This window comes from Trichoplusia ni, chromosome 21, assembly GCF_003590095.1.
Source record: "Trichoplusia ni isolate ovarian cell line Hi5 chromosome 21, tn1, whole genome shotgun sequence".
In the NCBI taxonomy this organism is placed as follows: domain Eukaryota; kingdom Metazoa; phylum Arthropoda; class Insecta; order Lepidoptera; family Noctuidae; genus Trichoplusia; species Trichoplusia ni.
Genome location: NC_039498.1, coordinates 3,593,546 through 3,607,295, shown reverse-complemented (window position 1 = coordinate 3,607,295; position 13,750 = coordinate 3,593,546). Strand labels below are relative to the sequence as shown.

At 37.0% G+C, this 13,750-nt stretch overlaps 1 protein-coding gene across 3 annotated transcripts in view; it reads left to right on the top strand.

Annotated features, from left to right (window-relative positions):
• The first annotated feature begins 402 nt into the window (after positions 1–402).
• LOC113504249 overlaps positions 403–13,750 on the top strand; it is a 67,403-nt gene continuing 54,055 nt past the window's right edge. The window contains exons 1-21 of one of the 3 annotated variants that reach the window (XM_026886450.1): positions 403–649; positions 1,524–1,660; positions 3,951–4,128; positions 4,224–4,287; positions 4,768–4,958; positions 5,260–5,398; positions 5,678–5,865; positions 6,438–6,616; positions 7,035–7,217; positions 7,851–8,000; positions 8,296–8,504; positions 9,043–9,179; positions 9,622–9,835; positions 10,436–10,668; positions 10,967–11,098; positions 11,679–11,798; positions 11,994–12,051; positions 12,265–12,413; positions 12,579–12,646; positions 12,989–13,117; positions 13,456–13,655. In XM_026886450.1, the coding sequence (XP_026742251.1) occupies positions 1,574–1,660; positions 3,951–4,128; positions 4,224–4,287; positions 4,768–4,958; positions 5,260–5,398; positions 5,678–5,865; positions 6,438–6,616; positions 7,035–7,217; positions 7,851–8,000; positions 8,296–8,504; positions 9,043–9,179; positions 9,622–9,835; positions 10,436–10,668; positions 10,967–11,098; positions 11,679–11,798; positions 11,994–12,051; positions 12,265–12,413; positions 12,579–12,646; positions 12,989–13,117; positions 13,456–13,655 (3,008 nt within the window). In that variant the 5' untranslated portion in view covers positions 403–649; positions 1,524–1,573. The other 2 variants (XM_026886452.1, XM_026886451.1) reach the window with 2 other exon arrangements.

Below are 13,750 nucleotides of genomic sequence, written 5' to 3'. Positions count from 1 at the left end.
ACGGTTAAACAGCGTTTAGTCTTGTTATTTCAAACCAAGCACTAATTTGAATGATTTTTACTTTAAAAAGTTGTGTAGAAAAATAATATTTATTTTCTAATAGTCAAATATTAAACAATGTTGCTTTTGACAATTGTCCGAGGCATTTGGGATTTGAGACTCTAGGACCCTGAGACCTGAATGTTTTATAAATGTTTGGAAAAATCTTAAAAACGGATTTTACCTTGGACAGAGGATTCTAGGAGGGGGCTATTCCATTTGGTAACGGGGCAGTACACAGTCTCTCCAAAATTTACACATCTTTTTTCTGAGTCTGAATTTTGACCGGTTTTTTTTATTAATTTCCGAAGGAGTTTAATATTTCGTTGTAAGTTTAAATTATTAAGTTAAATTAATTTAATAAATTAAATTATTTAAATAGGTTGTTTCATTTTTGGTTTGGCAACATAAATCTGCTACGAAACTTGGCAGTGGCATTGACTGATTGAAGTTCACCACCACAGAGAAAAAAAGAAGTGCGGTGTTTATTTTGCTTTATTTATAAAAAGCACAAAATTGTTATTATAAAATTAAAATTTCTGTGAATGTTTATGGTTCCAACAAATGTTAGAATTACTGCTGCAGACGCCCTGAAATATCATAATAATAGGTAAGATATTATTCGTTTAAAAGTTCCGGCTGAATTTCACTGTTTATTTTTTATCCACGTATCAAGATGCGTGTATATTATTATTTTTAGGAATACCTTCGCATAGAATGCCTGTTTACACTTAAAAACCTGTAGAATTCAGCACTAACTATAAATTAGTCCTTTAAAAACATTTACTTGTATAATTTAAATGACTTAGTTTACATTACTGTTTAGATTTAAAATTAATTTAGTGTCTTGCCTATCTTTTTTATTGAAATAGTGTGTTGGTTCTGTGAATTTGCATTCAGCGGGACCATGGTAATATATGTCTAATAGGGCCCTGTTCAAGCTGTAAAGTACTCTATACTACAGGCAAAACATCTAAAGTATTCAAACTCATAATAATACATGAAAATCCTGGAATCAAGCTCATTAGATATCAAAGATTTACATTTAGAAATAGGTAGATATTATGTTCTTACACACTTTATTTTTTCATTAGTCCGATATCACTGTATGTTTATTTAAATAGTTGCTGCCCTAGATTATAGTTCGCAAGTGAACATGATGTATCCTGTTGAGGTTTTAGTTACTTATCATATGTTGATGCAACTTTTATATGTATAGTTTACTCGAATTTATAGATGCAATTCACACATCTAATCTTTCTCACATTTCCTGGTTTTTAAGAAACAATTTGATTCTGATTAGAATAATCTATTAGAAAACCAAGTTTGTTTTAATTAATATGTTGTTTTACAGTTATCTGATTTTTGTAGCTAAATTCATTTAATTTACAAACATGCTGAGATTGGCATCTCATGACTCATTCAATGATTTATTTCAATTGCTGTTAATATTCGGCTAACATGTACTTACTTTAATGTTTCAGAAAACAACCCTCATAATGTGGATAACCATACATTAGCTGCTGACTGAAAGATGTTTAAAATTGAATCATATGTTACACCTATTCTTCTGAGCTATGTGGACAAATATGTGCGGGACTTCAAACCTGCAGATGCACAGGTAAGCATACTAATTAAACTTTATGAAAATACTAAATAGTTTCTGATCCCATGGTCCTATAATGTTAGACTTCAATAGTCCACTCAAAGGTCTACCCATGGCATGCTTCATGTTTGCCCAGCAATATGACAATTAAAGGCTCGTATCATACATTGAATACTGACGGTTTCCTTTATCAACCTCACCGGTCTCCATCTATGATATAATCAGGCTTGAATTTTGTAATTTTACTATGTAAATGGTGAAGGAAGTGAAATCCTATGTAATTTCTGCAATCAATTAAATCAATAAAAGTCCTATCTTAGCATATCTTTAAAGTAATAAATGTACTATCAAATGCTATAAAACTTAGTCATGTTTTTACAATGCTTGGGTATATTGATAGTCTAATTAGATTTTAATGGTTTAAAGTTAATTTTATACTTGCTGATCAATTAGAAACCAATTAAAATTGGAAAATGATTACTAACTTTTGTTAGTAATAATTTTTGTATTTCAAGACCATTCTGAGTAAAATATTATTGATTTTATTGCAAACTACTATTTATATTAGTCTCAACATTTCTTGCCTTAACAGGTGTTGTGGTCTCACATATACTACATGGTTATCCTGTGACCCTAACATATGCTTTCTCTATAATTTCCATGAACTCTTCAGAAATATAAATTGTATTAAACTTGTCTTTTATACTGTCTCAAAAGAAAATTATACCCAAGAAGCAAAAGTAATTTCAAACTCTTTTTATGAGGTTTAGCATTAAAGTAAAGTGCACTTATCTACACAAACCGGATGGCAAAAGTGTCATAAAGTACTCAAATATGATTGAATGAACATGGTTTATGAATCGATACAATATTTAATATTCTGAGAATGACGAACCATTTAAACAACAACCTCACTATACAAACAATAACAAACGCTGCCAAAAAATCAATAATCTAATATGCTGTACATTTATAAAACTCAAGAATGTTGTTACAATTGTTACAATTAGTGACAATGACAAAAATACTTTTTATGACAATCGGGTTGATTGTTACGTTGCTGATTTTGTCAAATCTTCAGTATAATTTTCCAAAACATTTCAGATTTTATACAACAATAGTGGCTTACAAGTACCAATATACTCGTTAATCTTTCTATGCACTTGAATTTGCTTATTTATTACTATTTCCTTTCAGTTATTATTTCCCTTTGTGAAACAGCGATACGATTATATATGTAATATACGTTAATATATTTTTTTATAAGTCCCATAGTTTATTATGTTTTGTTGATTCTATCTACTTTTCCTCGTCTAATACACAATCTTTATTTTATTTATTAGTTTTACTTACCAAATTGAATCTTGTAACTTACATCAAATCATTTTTTCGGTTCTGACTGAGTTGAATGCGATAACGCTCTGATGCTCCAGGTTTCATCCGTCAACTTTTCTCCAAGGGGTTTGGCCTAGTTTGATGTCTTGATGATTACTTTGACTAGAAGCTATTCCAGTTGAAATCTGCTTTTCACGAATTTTTATCTTACTTACAAAAGACTGTTTTTAAATTCTCCAACAACCCTATTGTAATAATAAGGGCATGTTGAAATGGTTTACCTACGTATTTATAATAAAACCGGTCCTCATTGTCAGAGCGGTCAAAACTATTGTAGTGATCTTTTGTGTATCCAAGGTTGTGAGAACTTGCTCTAGATTTCTACATGTTTTGCATTTCAAGGGGTCAATGCCGTTACAACGTATTTAGATAAATAGACAAAGTTTTATTATTTTCAATTTAAGAATAAAGAAATAAACGCGATTCAGGTTATTATTATTTTATTCAAGTATTACAAACGTGCATCTCCAACCCTGTTATGTTGTTGTTAAGGATCTGATGAGTATGATTAGCTTCTGTAACATAAAAACTCACATAGATGACCTCAAAATCAGCATGATTTAGATCGTTTGTATGTACGAGAGTTTAACTCACGAAACTATTCATGAATGCTGCAACGATTCTTGGTCTACTTAATAACCTATTTTTAGGACAGGCGAAGTATGGATATTATGTAAAACGTGTACAATAAAATTGTAAATTTTCACATAAGCGCTGGGTTTCGTCTTATCCTCGTTAATCAAATTTACGACCAATAAATGCTGAATGCAATTTTTATCATGAAGTGTATGAGCTGCTAATTATGATATGCTCGCAAACGAATGAACTCTTGAAATTTCAGTAGTTACATATTGACAATAAAATAGCATTAGCTACTTTTTAATATGAAAACACTGTTGAATATGTTCAGGTGTCGCTATGGGGCGGCGGCGTGGCGCTCCACAACCTGGTGCTCAAGGCGGACGTGCTTCAGCAGGAGGTGGCGTTGCCCTTCACGCTGGTCTCCGGCCGAATCCACGAGCTGCTCATACAAGTACCCTGGACCAAGATCATGTCTGAACCCATCATAGTAACAATCGACACTATAGGTAACGAACACGCTTCACGTCCCAGTACAACTTACATGTTCCGTGTCCACCCCATAGCTGAGCTTTGCCGTTACATGACGTAATGTTTATTGCAGAATGTGTCCTAAGTCTGAATCCACCAGTAAGCCCCGATGAAACTCCGCCACCTGAGTCACCGAGGTAAAGCACATAGCGTTTTTGTTTTATGCTTCAGCAGCTATTCGAATATTATTAACTTTCAGTATATTATACACAGTTTGAACTGCACCGTGGCAGGCACAGATGCATGCGATTAGTGATATCGAATATGAGTATTAGTGTGTCGGTCTTTAGGTATTCGCTGTGCGTCATATATAAATTAAATTTAGTCAACTGCTCTCTAATGATGACTGCACAGCGAGGCTATTACAATTTTCTGATGCAAATACTGTGTGAAATAAATTAAATTCTTTTCCTAGATCATGAAGACTTGATAAAAATCGAAATAAATTTTGATTTTACTTATTATTCTCTGTTGATGAAATTGTCAGGTAAGAACAAACACTATAAAACGATTATGTAAATTCCATCGCATAATTCATGATCCGAAACCGTCGGGTCTCGATATAGTTTCACCTATTTCGGATAGGTGTAATATTGACACCAAAATTGATACTGCAGTCGCAAAACCCAAGTGGTGGAAGCTCCTCCGGGCTACATGCAGGCGCTGGTCCGCCGCATAGTGAGCAACATCGCGCTGCGAGTGCACCACCTCATCGTCAAGTACGTGCAGGATGATATCGTGATGTCGCTCAATGTCAAACATCTGGCCGTGGACAGCGCGGGACCCAACTGGGAACCGGCTTTTGCAGGTTAGATATTACTTGCAATATATTTTAGGTCCATTCGTAGGCTTTAAATAAGAAACAAGATTCTGCGTAAATACTGGATACTTATTTCTTTCTTTTTTTCCTAGTTACAGCCAATAGAAATTGAAGAAATGACGTCACACCTACAATTTATACTACGTAGTTACGTAAACATTTCCACCTTGCAGTTGATACTAAAACAGTTTATGCTGTAGCATCATATCTCCAGTTTATTCTTATAATTCGTTTATTCTTTTATCTTCCAGTTTAAAAAAATATTTAAATTATTTTTATTACTTCACAGACATAGACCAAAGTCAGCCAGTGATCAGGCGACTGGTGAGGCTGGACGACCTCACGTTATGCCTCGACAAGTCGGACGCAGACGGCAAGATACGATACTATCAGGAACCACTACTATACAGATGCCAATTGGATCTCAGGTATGCCAAACTCTATTTGACTGCATGACTGAATAATAGGCGAAACAGTCTGAGATAAATAATTTTGCAAACAAATGAATGAATGAATTTACTCTTTATTGTACACTATGTAATAAAATCAGAGAAATTAATAGCATACATTGTAAGTGTACAATGGCGGTTTTATCGCTAATAGCAATATTTTCCAGACAAACTTTAGATGGACAGGAAAGACAGAAATATAGAGGTAGGCGACTGGTGTGTGACAATCTCAACTAAGATGTATTTTTGTTATTTCAGAGTGCTCACACGACTTGTATCGGCGAACACTCGTCGTGCTACCAATTGTAGTATACAACTGCGGTCTAGTAAACTAGCGTGGAGTGCTTCTGACGATCAGCTGGCCTTGTTGTTAAGACTGATTAGAGAGAGACCGACGATAAACAAACCGCAGCAGCCCACACAGAGCGCTACGCAGGTGCCTTTGAGTAAGTTACGGTTTCTGTTAAAATTTTCTTTGGTTTTTGCTTTCCTATGTCTTACTACTATCACTGTGACAGGGTTTAATACCAAAGAGGCTTTGAGACAAAAGAAAATAAAATACAAATAAAAACATCAAAATATTATTGACAATCTCCCTGAGTTGCCCACCCTTCACCGCTTCTCAAGTGTTTTTGTTGATTCAGAAGAAAACTGAGAATGCGGCAGGAAAAAAAAATTCAAATTGTCATTTTTTTTCGTTCCAACTCCTCTAATGAAACCAACGAATAAACTCGTTTTGCCTAAGAGATTAAATTGCTGTCTTGGAATGCTCAAGGAAATTAATATTAAAGCCAAACCCCCATAGCGCGTGACGGGGGTGCGATCGCCGTGTAGGACAAGCATTTCTGTGATCCACGACTGCTTGTCTTGAATGTTGAAATCAAGAATCAATGAAACATTTCATTGATCCCCCCACGACACGAGGATTAAACTACTTTACTAGGGAGTCGTTAAATAAAAATCAAGAATATATTAATTGCAACTATATACCTTCCTACAAATAAGTTTGCTACTTTAGACACATCATCAGCGAACTCAGCGGAGCCGGCTCGTTCGGAGAGCTGGTCGGAGTGGGCGTGGTCGTGGCTCCCGACGTGGATGGACCGCGAGGGCGGCGTCGAGGAGGCGCCCGTGCCCGCCACGCCGCTGCCCATCAACTTCACAGCCTATCTAGACGATGTGTCGCTCGTCTTCAAGGTATTCATGTTTGTGTGTCAGTCTGTAGCCCTCGAACTGGAATTAGTAATGTTTATTTGTGTGTGTGACTGTCTGCAGCCCTCAAGTGAATGATTAGATTTAGATATTTTTTTTTGTAATTTAATATAATCTGTAGTGTTCTAACTGTTCTAACTGCAGCTATGTATGAAATAAAAATCTGTTACATATCAGATGACAGGAATTCAGGGTTCATGACAAAATTTGCAGGCGGCCTCTGGCATATCAGTGATACAGCTGTATTCTGTTTGTTATCCATGAACATATTATGTCAATGTGTCACTGCAGCACAAATACATCTCTCCCATCCCAGATTAAAGGGAAAATTACGAAATATTTTTTCTAAATTTATTAATAGAATTTCAAAATAATATTCTAACTTATATAACCTTTTCTTCAGATAATGGAGACCGAGAGTAACCATCGTAGACGAGCGCGCGGTGTGCTAGAGTTGTGCGCGTCCTACGCCGCCATCAAGAGCTGGATATGTTCCCCCACCACGTTGCGCGTGCGATTCGGTGCGCGACAGTTGGAACTGCACTCCTACGGCAAATGCGTCTGTAATCATATCAATTTTAATGCAGTGAGTGTGACGTCATTTATAAGTATTGATACTTCTTTGTTATTTTGATAGTAACTGTCATGAGAATGATTCATTATTAAATGATGCAACGGTTTTTTCCCTCGTATTTGTTCGAACCGGAGTCCTTAATCATGAGCTGACGCGGCGGGGTTGAGTCGAACTGAGTGCGAAACTAGTCGGGCAACCGATTAACACTCGTGAGTAAAACGTTGCATCATTTAATAGTTCTTAGTTATATTGATGTTTTCTTTCTAAATTTCTTACGTAAATTCAAATTTATATCGTTATATCTAATATATAAAATTCCCGTGTCACGATGTTAGTTACCGTACTCCTCCGAAACGGTTTGACCGATTTTTATGAAATTTTGTATACATATTGGGTAGGTCTGAGAATAGAACAACATCTATTTTTCATACCCCTAAGTGATGAGGGTTGCTCACACTAAAAAAAATATATTTTATTCTTTGGACGAAATTATTTGTTTTTATTTTTTTTATAATGTGGCATTAAAAATACATACAACTATAAGAAAATAAAACTATTCGGCAAAACCACGTTTGCTGGGTCAGCTAGTATTTATATAGATTCCTATTTGCCTTGATTTGATTCAAACCATATGACGTTTTGCAGACCATCGACGAACCCACTATTTATTTGAAGAGGATATTTGAAGGGGAGCCCTCAAGTGAGCCGTGGAATTGGCCCGTCGAAGACTTGAGCGAAAAGGTTGACAGTGCTGAAGTTGTGGACGAAACGTTTATTGTCTCGGGGCAGTCTGGAGTGAGTATTGCTTTAAAAGTTTTGATTAGTAAAAATTCTACGTTTATGCTAATCAGATAACTAATTAAGCTATGATTTTCCACTTCAGTATATTTGATAGATATGATTCGATCAAGCGCTTGTAAAAGTATCACTTGCGTACTACGTAGGCCTTTGTGTTTAGACTCTCCTTTGTCCCTAAAAGGCAGAACGATTGTCAGTAAGAAGTCAAACCTAATACAAATTTAATTGTTCTATTAAAATGCCATTAACCATCCTAAAGAACCTAATACCAGGTTTTGAATATCATGTTCAGGTGGCCGAAGGTGATCCAAGTCAAGGAGTAGTTGAAACCAAGTCTGATGAGGGCCAGCATGAGAAGTCGGAGCGCGACTCTCAGGACGAGAGCGATGAACTGTGGGGCAAGCTGGCGCCGGTGTTGTACATAGAGTACGTCCACGACCGCTCGCCGCCGCACCCCTTGATCAACCCTTACGAGAACCCGCCTAAGGACTTTCAGTATAGGTACGTAGCTGACACTATTCACCTATAAGTCGTATAGAATTGCATTCTTCTTCAATGTTCTTGAACATTGAGTTTTTTGAGTTAAGAATAAAACCTGGTCATAATGTATTTTATGTAACGCTTTTGTGCTATGGAATTAATATTTTGTTTCAAGAACTTTAACTTGTTTAGTACTTTAGCATTGGATTTATCAAAATCAACAATAATTTGTGCGCTAGTTAGTCTGGTTTAATCCTTATTCAAAATGGTGGCATTTTCCGCAACTGTGGCAACCCTACAAATTCAGCTTTAAGGCTTCTTGGCTGTGCCCCACACATCCATGAAAACAAATGCTAAGTGATAAACGATAAATACCTATTTCTGTAAGTTTTCAATGAAATAAATATCAATCAAACCACTAATAATAAATTGGCTATCTGTAAAACATATCGTCAGCTCATCAAACATTTTTTTACAGCATTATTTCACTATACCCATTATGTATTTGTATTTACGCTTAAATTAATTACGACAGTTAAAAATTCCATTTTATTTGCAGCGACTGGGTGGAAGAGTGCAACATGATTATCAAATTAGAGCCTGTAGAACTGAGAGTCTGTATGGGTCTGATTCATCGGCTGAAAGCTCTCTGGCGAATATTCAAAGAAAAACCCCTCCCGGAGTCTTCTGAAATCAGTAATTATTTTTTCAATCATACAATTTTTCTTACCATAAGTATTTACGTTTCAAGGCGAGAAGCGCTCTTTTTAGGCATTTGATTTGACATCCATCTCTATTTGATACTGAATCTTATCAGTTAAGATTGAGAAGAAAGTTATACATTTGCTTAATTTTGATGAAATATATGGTAAAGTTGTAATCATGGCCCGTGAAAGAGCGGTCTTCGGCTAGTAGTGAGATGGCGAGACTGCGAAACTGAGAAACGTAAGAACTATTAACGAAAGACGTAGAATATTTCATAAAATACCTCTCTTTTCCAGTTATGCAACCGTTTTGGTAAATGTTTTACTGCCGTTCCGTTTCGTAGCCTCGCTTGGCTTTAATCCGCTGGCAGCGTTATTGATTCTGTATATAGGAACGATGTAAACTATCCAGTAACGAATCACGTGTATTCTAGAATCACCGATGCGCGTTCTAACTGTGGAAGAATGCGAGGCTCTCAATGAGAACTTGCCGCAGAAGCGTGTCCGCGTGGACGCGCGTGGCTTCCTACTTCGCTTCATACCGTGGAACCACGTCATAACAGAGCGACCGAAGCCGGCTATCGTGACGCTTGATATCGAAGCACCGAGGTGCACTATAGCCATGAATGGTCCACTCTATCCGCAAAGGTTAGTTTTGTTGTGTGTCTTTTTTTCTATCTGTTACTAGCTGACTCAGCAAACTTTGTTGTACCAAACAACTGGAGGAGGGGATATTTAAAATAGATGTTGTCCGTCGAGCCGTTTCGGAGGACTTCAATTTCGTACGACGTGGCATGAGAATTTTATGTCCATGAGATGTCCTGAAGGGCAATTGCTTCCATCTATGTTCGTTCACGTATCATGCACCTCTCGCTATGGGTGTCCAAGTCATCTCGTCTTTTTTCACGTGTTTACTGGAAATGTGCAATAACAAATACGAAATTACAACCCCATAATATTATTAGTCATGCAAAAACGTGAACATTGTGCAACCAAAAAATTGTCAATGACTTTTAATCTAACTTGTTTGCTGGGCAGATACTAGATTAATTGATTCGAATCAGTTAGAAAATAGTTTTGTATTAAATTTTGTATGGAATAAAATTGATAGTTAAGTTCAAAAAGGCTGGTCGCTTGTTACATTGCGATAGTTAATAAGCCAAATATTGTTATTTGACTTAACGACCGCTAGGTATCCGACATAAAAGGTTTTGATTGAGTTGATTCCACTGTGTTTGTGTTTTACAGGGTTTGTGCAGCCGCCTCTCAGATTCCTGATGACGGCAGTGTTATAGCGCAGGGCGCTCGCCTGCAGGTCATGACCACACTCCAAGGGCTCAAGGCCTTCATATCGTCCTCTGACAGGGAGTTACAGAGACCGTGTGCACGCGCCGACGTCCGCATCCTCACTAGGATGCTACTCAACAAGTCCTATTTCGACAAAACTGAAGTCACACAGTTTAGTTATCATTTAAAAATTAGTAAGTGCATCCACTTTTATGTTTTTTTATTATTAACCTTCTGGTAAATAGAAAAGTAGTAAGTTGTAAAATTATTGAATGTCGACTCGTGACGGCCTATAAGTCATTTTTACGGTTCTGAACTAAAGGGTAAAACCGAACTGTTTTAAGACTTCCACTGCCCCACTGTCTGTCCGTCCATCTGTTTTAAGGCTCTTTCTCAAGAACTGTGAGTTACTTGACGCTATGATAATTGTTTTTATTTGAGACTGCCCTCGATATATATACTCTAGATATTAATTCCCAAGTATTTTCGCAGGAGAGCTGAGCATTTCCGGTTCGGCAGCGCGCCTCCAGACTGCGTACAAAGTGCCGTTGTCGCTCTACCAACAGACTTCGTGTCCGGCGTTCAAACACACCACTCTAGTCAAGGATGCACTCCACGATGAAGGTAGAGAGAAAATGTTCTTATACTTGTAGTAATAGTCTTATAAGAAGATTTTATAATTATTTTTATATCAACTGTTACCGGCGACTTCGTCTGCGAGGTTATGATAACTTATAGGATTTTTTTAAATTAAATCAATTAGTTAGCTTCGCTACTGCGTTACGGAGACCATTATTATGCTGCGCTTTTATGTAAAAGCAGTGGTATATCCTAAGATGTTAATTTATTGTATGATGGACATGCTAGAGCATTTTTTTAATTCCGGATCAATGGGTTTGACTTGATGACTTCATGCAATAAGCTATCCCTGCAGTCTAATGGCGAATAGCGAATGCTATTTACAAAATAGCACTCGGAATAAACAAATCTACTCAAATAAGCGTTCTTTTGAAACACAATGTATTTCTATAAAAATCATTAAAGAGATTTGATATACCCGAAGCAAATTTTAGAAATGGTTTTCTCTGGATAATTTATTTTTAAATTATTATTTTTTTGAAGAAAATCACCTGCTAACATTTTCATTACATTTCAGTTTCTTATAAACTGTATTTATGTATAGACACTGCATTTATGTTTACAGAGTCGGTCGCGATAGACTTTGTAATAGAAGACTTCGGGATCCGCGGCTACCTGACGAAGAGCGTCAACATGCATGTAGTCACGGTGCAGTCGGCAAAAGTCACCGCCTTCCATGAACCGAGTAAGTTATACTGGGAATCTTGGTCTAGGATTTTACAAACGAATTCGTGTTGGTTTGAAGTCAGTCGACTTGTTTTTTCGACCACCAAGTAAAAGGAACTGCAATGTAATCGTTCGAAGGAGGTGTAAGGTGTTCGAAGGGCCGTCAGACATTTACAAGCTATACAAGTAGCTATATATACATTTATTATTGCAGAAGGCGCTGAATTGAAGCAAGCTTGGCTTTTTTCCGCACCAGATGTTCCGACAACCACGTAAGCATTTTCTTTAAATAATTTGAAAAATTCAAAAGTAATAATAGGTTAAACCGTTTGAGCTTTAAGACTTACAAACATCCAAGTACAACACAACTTTTGTGTATTTAGTTAAGATTTTTTTACTCATAACACCAGATTGTAGTTAGTTGTATTTAGTTAGTTGTATTTCGCACTGAATACTAAAATATGTTATTAATTATTATATTCCAGTCCATATCTCCGCATGGCGATACAATGGTGCAACAAGGTGATCCCCGATTCGTTCGACTATGTGGGTGCTTGGGCGGAACCTACGGCGTTTTCCATCGACCCGCTGCTGATCGCTTGGCTCGCTTACAAACCCACTCATAAGCCCTGCGGTGAGTATGCCTATATAGTCATTATTACTAAATAATTTATTTGCACTCTACTATGCAAAAAGATCTTATAAGTTAAATGGTGAATAAAATGAGTATGTTAGTATCAAATTGCAAAGTTTATTTAACTTGTACTGAGTACAAATATGTTTTATTTTTTTGTTACAGAATCGAATATAAGTGCGGGCAAGTCAACATCGTCACAGTACTATATGCGACGCCGCACTACTCCACCGGTATGATAACTGTACCCTTGTGTTTAAACTGTCTAAGATATTGTATACTTTGCAACGGATAATTACGAACCGAGCGTTAAAAGTATATTAAAGTTAACTTTATACGCCTATCGTATTTTGAAGTCGCTAGTTGCATTTGTTTGCTTCGTCTTGGCCAAAGTCGTTTTACTGGTTTCCCAAAAACACTGTTAATCTGAATTTGTTTTCGATCCCTTCTTAGTAAGTAAGTTTGACCTATTTCTCATTCGAAGAGATCTTCATCGCTCTTAAAGATCTGCTCAGGTCCGTAATCAAGGAAAACTGTATATTTTTCCTAAATAACCTGCTTTTTTGGTTACCCAGTCGTCAAGCGGTCGCGGAGGAAGTCGTACAAATAATTCTGGCGCTGAGCTGGTGCACGTCCGCTCCCGCAGTCACGGTTCGAGCAGCGAGCCCAGCGAGAAGAAGGAGTTCAAGGTTCCATTACCTCAGGTAAAATAAAATATCATTATCCTTACTAGGTTGAAGTCCACTGATGAACAAAGCCCAGATAGTTATTGTTTTGAGTTGAATGTATGAACTGTCGATTTCTTTTCAGCCAAAAATTGCAAAAGCTTAATTTTTGCGGATTCTTAACTGCCTGAAAGTTGTTTTCATGTCAAAAGTCCAATCTTTGACATGAAAACAACTTTCTACTTTTAGCCCTTTCTAACTACGTATTGCCAGTTTTGGAGCTGACAGAAATCTTGGCATAATCCTTTGTTCTGATTGTATTCCCGAATTTTCTGTTAAACCTTCTTACCGTTCTTAATAAACCTGTATACTTACAGCATAAACCGCCAGAAACTTGGTGGACTGACGAGCGTCTGGTAGCTCTCCACAAGCGGCTGCGTTACTTGCTGCTCAACGTGGAGCTCGGCTTGGTGCTGGTGTACGTGACCATGAGCACGGCCTCGGCACTCGACTGCATGACCCTGAGAGACGCTATGGAACGACACGCGAATGCTTCGCATCGAGTACTAGGGCTCAGGTAACAAACATACTTACAAAGGCTTGAGCACATGTACTTGTCTACGGTGTTTTGTCCAACGGCCCGATTTAAAAGAGCGCTAAAGGCTGATGACT